This window comes from Mycteria americana, chromosome Z, assembly GCF_035582795.1.
Source record: "Mycteria americana isolate JAX WOST 10 ecotype Jacksonville Zoo and Gardens chromosome Z, USCA_MyAme_1.0, whole genome shotgun sequence".
NCBI classification, from domain to species: Eukaryota; Metazoa; Chordata; class Aves; order Ciconiiformes; family Ciconiidae; genus Mycteria; species Mycteria americana.
The window spans coordinates 16,456,235-16,462,652 of NC_134396.1; the positions used below are offsets into that span (position 1 = coordinate 16,456,235).

A 6,418-nucleotide genomic window follows, 5' to 3' on the forward strand; every position below is an offset into this window, starting at 1 on the left:
GTTTAGAAAATATTACCCAAATGCAATGCAAAAATAGATGCTTCTTGTCAGCTACAGAGGTCGGACCCCTACCTTGAGAACTATATGAAAGCCTGTTGTCACTGTGAAATTCCGATGAAACCATGACTAGGCTCAAAATCCATGTCCACGTCTTCCAAAAAATTTCCATAATTTAGAAAAACAGAAAGCTCTTTTTTTTTCCCCTCCTTGGAGAGCTACCTGTGTGCTACAGAGTTAACTTCACTCCAGAATCGCACCATAACAGGTGTATTTATTTTATACTACTTCCAAATTAACTATTGGATGTTCCACTTTTTGACAGGTATTCTTTTCCAACAACCTGTACTTTCTTCTATATCTGCAGTCATTTTCTCAATTAAAAATACGTATTTGTAAGATTCCTTAAGATATCAGTAAGACGTTAGACTGGATAGTTACTGAACTCGCTCCATTTCTTTTCCTGAAAAACAAAAGAAAATGAGTCAAGGCAAATTCTTCCTACTAAAACAGATCTATACTGCAAAACACTAAGCCATCATAGTGAACTATGCAATGTAACATTTTGAAATAATATTCAACCATTATCATTTTTATGGTCCAAGATCACGATCTTACAAAAACCATGAATTACCATTAACCTCGAACAGCAGATCCATACGGCTTAAGATGCACATATCGACTTTATGTTAAATAGGCTCAAGGATTCATAAAATTAAAGTTTCTTCTTGCTCAAATACTGTGTTCAGACTTGTTCCAGCTATAATCAATGCTATGCACTCATTGATTTCAGCAGTGAATAACTAGACCCAATACTCTGGTAGACAAAGGAAGAACCTGGGAAAGAATCCAGAGTACAGTTATCTGATCTTTCTGCAGCATGTATTTTGTTATTACTTGGGCCTGGGTTCTGCTTATGCAGGCAGAATTCTCATTCACTTAAATGGGAATGCTGCATGTTCTAATACCGAAGAACTAATGTCAGCATCTGAAGCTATTCATCATACACATCCTAATTTTTCAAATATTTGTTGTAAAAAATGCTTTGTATATATCTTAACTACAATTTGATGTAGTAGAATATATTTCTATTGCCATTTTGCAGGTCACAAGATTGAGAAAATAACATGTTACTTGCCTTTTTTTTTTTCTTTTTTTTTTTTTTTTTGCATTTAAAACACTATTGCAGTAATACTAAAAGCAGCTCTAGCTGCGGCCAGACATTAAATGGAAGATCTATGCAGTCAACTAAGAGTCCAGCATCATGGGATACCAAACCATGTGCTGTGTCAGCTGGTACTAATCAGTCCTCTTAAGCACCTGCAGCACACCTGTGCATAGAGCAAACTCTGCTGAGGAGTCTTCCTTTCTTAGGTGTTCTCAATGGAGTAACAGAACACCTAAGAAGGGAAGACTTTAAAAAAAAAAAATCCAAAAGCATACAGAGTCATTTACACATGCACCAAATAAATTTGCCTTTCTAAAATTCTGGGAATGATTTACAACATTCATTCATTCGGACAGGTAATACCCCTGCAGCCAATGGATTATTTGTACAGGTTAAAGAGTTGTAGCATATCATCCCAAGAATAATCAACATCATGCAAATCCTGTTTACTAACATCACAGTGAATATTAGGAAACTTCTGAGCCAATTGGAAATGCATCTAATTATTACTGTGTAAATGATCATTCCAATACCTATTTTTTAAGTATCTGTCAAGACAGCACACAGGATTTAATCAGGTTTGTAAGGGAATAAAAGATACTTTGCAGGCATAGCTTGGGCTTACTAGTATTTTTTTCTGGGGAAGCATAAGGATTTAGTGATACCGTTCACATGCAGCAAGGCCTCAAAGCATTTCAATAAAATCTCTGGTCTGGCCTCCCATGTAAAACCTTTATTTCCTAGCTAATATTTAGTTACAGCTTTTAGCCTTCTACAAATTTTGAAGAGACATAATCAACCCCATACTCTTCAGCTACGTTAGTACACTAAATAATGTGCCCTATTTCTAATCTGAGAATGTCCAGTTTCAAATCCCTGTCACTGAATCTTGCTTTACCCCTGTCTGCTAAAGAGCTGCTTTCTTCTCCTTGCATGGATAGTTATAATCTGATACAAGCACCTCTTGACACTACCTGATAAGCAGCTCAACCTATTTGGTTTACATCACTCTCTACAATCCACTTTCCAGATGTCTAAATACTTCTGCAGTTTTTTTCTGAACCCTTTCCAATTCGTCAGCATCCCTTTCCATGCACAGACACCAGAACTGGACACAGTAGTCCAGTAATGGCTTGTTATGGCCATATATAGCGGCAACATTGCCTCACGGCTTTTACTTAGCCAAAAAAATCATAACGGGGAGCTCATGTTCAGCTTGTTAGGCTGATAATAAGTTATCCTAACATTAAGATCTCCTGAAACTGTAGTAGCTAAGGAGCTAGGTAGCTCAGGATATCGGACATAAACTAGTGTCTCCATTATTTAGACACCAATGGCCCACATGGTGGGTGTTGGTCAACAGTGTCCAAGTCACCCACGTCTACTGTCTTTGCAGGGGTCTGTGTGAAATGGCCTCCCTCATTCCAAGCTTCACACAAGAAAAATCTCCTTCCACATTAAGCTTGCTGGAAGGTTCAGCAGAATTTTCAACCTCCTTTCCAAAAGTATTACAGCCAGCTTGAGGACTGATACAAGCAGACTACAGGTAGCTATATTAATGCTCCGACTTAAGGAGTAGTAATGGACATGAAGGATAAAGCACTGGTTATAGTACTTCTAGTATGAAGTTTGGTAGGAACCTCAAAGCATCCACTGTCTATACCCTTTTTTGTTTCCGTCTTCCTCTGTAACATATATTCAGCATTCCACCTTTCATTGTTGTCAAGATGACACATTTGGTCAACACTAAGCTTACACTAAGAAGCGTTTCCTCTGTCTCGTGGCTGAACTACATGCTCACCCACTGGTAAGGGCAGGTGTGGCTCCATGTCCTGAACCACCACCTAAAACCACAGCTCCTACCTAATTATAAAAGCTCTGCCAAGCAGCAAATAAAAAGTACAGGACTTTTTTCAAAATCTAGGATGCCGATAACAAAGCAGGTGCACGGCACTGGCATTTCAGTGGAGGCACTGATGACAAGAGTGGCAGTCCTGTCACTGGTGCCATGCGCTTCCTACCCACTGAAACTCAACGAGGAGAAAAAAGGCCGTAAACACATACTGGAAGACTTTGGGGCAGAAGGTGGATTATGGGGAGGTGACTAGCCAGACTGCTCAGACCAGTCACCTCGGGAGCCTCCATCTAAGCAAAGGCGTCTTGGCCAACTAAAGCGTCCCTGAAACTGAAGGTCGCTGAAGTTTTAGGATAGGCGAGCTCCCAAGAGACCGCCGTCCCAAGCGCACCGCCACACGTGCCGCCCCCCCGGGGACCGCCACGTCCCCCACCGCTCCCGGGGTCTCCACGCCAGGGGCGCCCACCGCAGAGCCGTCAGGCTCCGGCACGCTCGGCGGCGGCGACGAGGTCTCCCGGTAGCAGCCGAGGTGCCGAAACGAGATGACGCCGCAGCGCCGGAAGACCCAGACCAACCGGGGGCTACGCTTCGGGGCGGAACGGACGGCTCGACGGGAGCGACAGACCCGTCGAGCTCCGCGGCGGGCGGGAAACGGCCCCGCCGCTCCCGGCGGGCGGGGGAGTCACCACGCCCCCCCGGCGGCTCGGCCCCCGCGCCGCCTGCGGAGGGGGCAGCGGCTCGCCCCGGCGCCGCGAGGTGCCCGCCGCCTTCCCGCCCTCCCCAGCCCGGGCGGCCGGCGGGGAGCGGCGCGGCGAGGCGCGGCCAGGGGCGGGCGTCCGGGCCGGCAGTACGAGTGGTTGCTAAGGAAATGGGGAGGGAGGGCGGGCGGGAGGGGACGGGGCGGGGGGCGGGCATCAATCACACAAATTCAATTACAGGTATCGGGGCTGGCCGTGAAAAGCGTTGCAGGGCTTCAAAAGCCGGGGATTAGCCGTGCCCCTGGGAGCTCCCCGGGCGAAAAGAGCGACGCGCAGACCGTGCCGGGAAGGGCTCGGTGAAAAGCAACGGGGGCCGGGGGGTGGCGGGGAGGGGGACACGTACAAAGGGAAAGGACGGATCCTCCCTCCCCGGGAATTAACCAGAAACCGAGGCGTGAGGAGTGCGAACCCCGCTGTACGGCGGGGCCGGCTCCCCCCCCCCCCCCGGGGGGGGGACACGGGGCTGCCGCCGCATGGACAGCCAGCCTCCCCCTCCGCCTGCCCCACGGCTCCCCGCCGGCCCCGCCGAGGGGTCAGCTGTCATGACATTTCGGAGAGGGTTGGGGATGCAAAAAAGCAAACACCCCCCCCCCCCAAACAAAGTCAACAAACTAGAAAAATACACGGCTACACACACAGCCCAACACATATGCATATTATATACACACGTCTGCACACACAAAAAGTTAAAAAAAACTAGTACTGAAGCAAGTTGGAGGTCACCAGACACACATCCCTCAAAGAAAATTCAGGAGGAAAAAGGAAAAAAGAAAAAAAAAAAGCCCTCCTCCCTAGAGAGGCTGAAGGGAAGAGTCTGGTTGCTGTGGTGGAGTTGATCCTAAAGTTAACTTTCAGCAGCCCATTTCCAGACAGCAGCGCTGAATCTATTTGGATAAAACGCGTGTGACCCAGACACTTGGCGTTTGGCCCAAACGCGTTGCACCGGCAGCCCAAATAAAAACAAGAGTCTGACTCTCCCTCTCTCTGTCTCTCCCCTGTTCTCCCTTGTACAACAATGAAAGAAAATAGCGAAGAGAAAATCGCACACACATCGCCTGAGAGCGAGAGCCCACTCACCTCCTCCCACCAAACAAAGTCCCTTTGAACCCCGGGCCGCTGCGGAGACAGACGCACACCGACAAACACGGCTCCGCGGGGTTAAGAGTCTGGCAAATCCCAAGCGGCTCGAAGTAAATCAAAACCACACGCTTCCATCTTCCTGACGAGCCCGGCGAGAGCCCGGCATCCCCGCCAGCTTCGGGCTGCGGGACGGCGGCCGCGCCGACCCTCCGAGCCCCGGCACAAAACGTGCACTTGTCTGGCCGCGGCGAGAACGCCGGACACGGCACGACCAAAGGCTGGGCTGCCCAAGCTCAAAGCCATCCGGAATAGCTGCGGGCTGTCGCTGGGGCTTGGGGGCTGCTTTGGTTTTCATCTGCTGTTCGGTTACTTTTTTTGTCCTCCCTCTACCAACAACTTCGTATGAAAAGTATGAAAAACCTAAAAAAATTGCACTACTCGAGACCGTACTTCGTAAATCGCTACTCTTCTCGGCTGAAAATCCTCGCACCCCCTTCCCCCATCCTCAAAGGTTTCTCTCTGAAACCGCTCCAAATGCACCTCGCCTAATGCAGTACCAACCTCCCCCCGCTCCCCGAAGCCCTGCACGCACCATCATTCGGGACACAAGAAAAGCAAAAAGTTTCATCGAATAGCGTGAAATCTTCCTTACCGTTTTCATCTTCAATTTCTGATATAAAGTAAGTTTCAAACAATAGAGATTGCACAGGACGATTCCCGTTTTCCTCTCTGCTTTTCCCCTCTGTGCAAGCAACCATCAGGGTTATATTCTCCAACAGAATAAAATTCTCTAGACTTCCTAAACGGGGCTTTCAGAAAACGGGCTGGCTTGGCAGGAGGAAGGATGCCATCAATTCACCCAACCCATCACCCTGCACATTTTGTCTTTCCAACAAAAAGGGGGGGGAGGAAGGAAGGAAAAACAGGCTTATATTGGGGTGGGGGTGGGTGCCCTCCTCTTGAGCAGCCTCCTCTGTGCAAAATACCATGTGAATATCATCTGAGTGGGGGGAGAGGGGGGAGCGAGAGACGGGGGGGAGAGAGGGGGGAGAGGGAAGGCAGGCAGAGCAGGAAGGGCTCCGGAAAGTTTGGTTGAAGTAGCCCCAGTCCTCCTCTCGCTGCCGGCCCCCGGCCAAGCCGAGCGCGGCGGCAGCAGGAGCCTTGGCAGCCTCGCCCGGGGGACGGCGCGGAGCACGCTGACGTCAGCCTGCAGATGTGCCCCGGCCCGGCGGCGCGGCCGCGCATGCGCGCTGCGTCACGTGGCGGCGGGGGGGCAGGGGCACAGTCGGGGTAACGAAAAACGGCGGGGGGGGGGGGGGGGGCGGGGAGGCCGCGCGCAGCGCGCGGCCGAGGGGGCGGGGGGATGGGGGTAACGTCCGCCGCGCGACCCCCGCCCGGTGCCGCGGGGTGAGGCGGGAGCCGCGCTGCCGGCGGGCAGCCCGGCCCGGCCCGGCCCGGCCTGGCCTGACCCGACCCGGTCCGGCCGCAGGAAGGTGCCGGGACGCCCGGGCCACCGCCGCAGCAGCCCCGGTGTGCAGGCGGCTGGCGGCGAGCAGGGAC

At 50.8% G+C, this 6,418-nt stretch overlaps 1 protein-coding gene across 9 annotated transcripts in view; it reads right to left on the minus strand.

The window, feature by feature from the left end:
• Window positions 1-6,022, minus strand: part of ADAMTS6 (ADAM metallopeptidase with thrombospondin type 1 motif 6) — a 157,683-nt gene extending 151,661 nt beyond the window's left edge. For 8 of the 9 annotated variants that reach the window (XM_075526679.1, XM_075526678.1, XM_075526673.1 and 5 more), the window contains exons 1-2: window positions 5,511-6,022; window positions 73-460 (exon numbers count right to left, since the gene is read on the minus strand). In XM_075526679.1, coding sequence (XP_075382794.1) covers window positions 73-169 — 97 coding nt within the window. In that variant the 5' untranslated portion in view covers window positions 170-460; window positions 5,511-6,022. Of the gene's footprint in view, window positions 1-72; window positions 461-3,486; window positions 3,609-5,510 lie in introns of those variants that run through there. The other variant, XM_075526672.1, reaches the window with a different exon arrangement.
• Window positions 6,023-6,418: the final 396 nt, after the last annotated feature.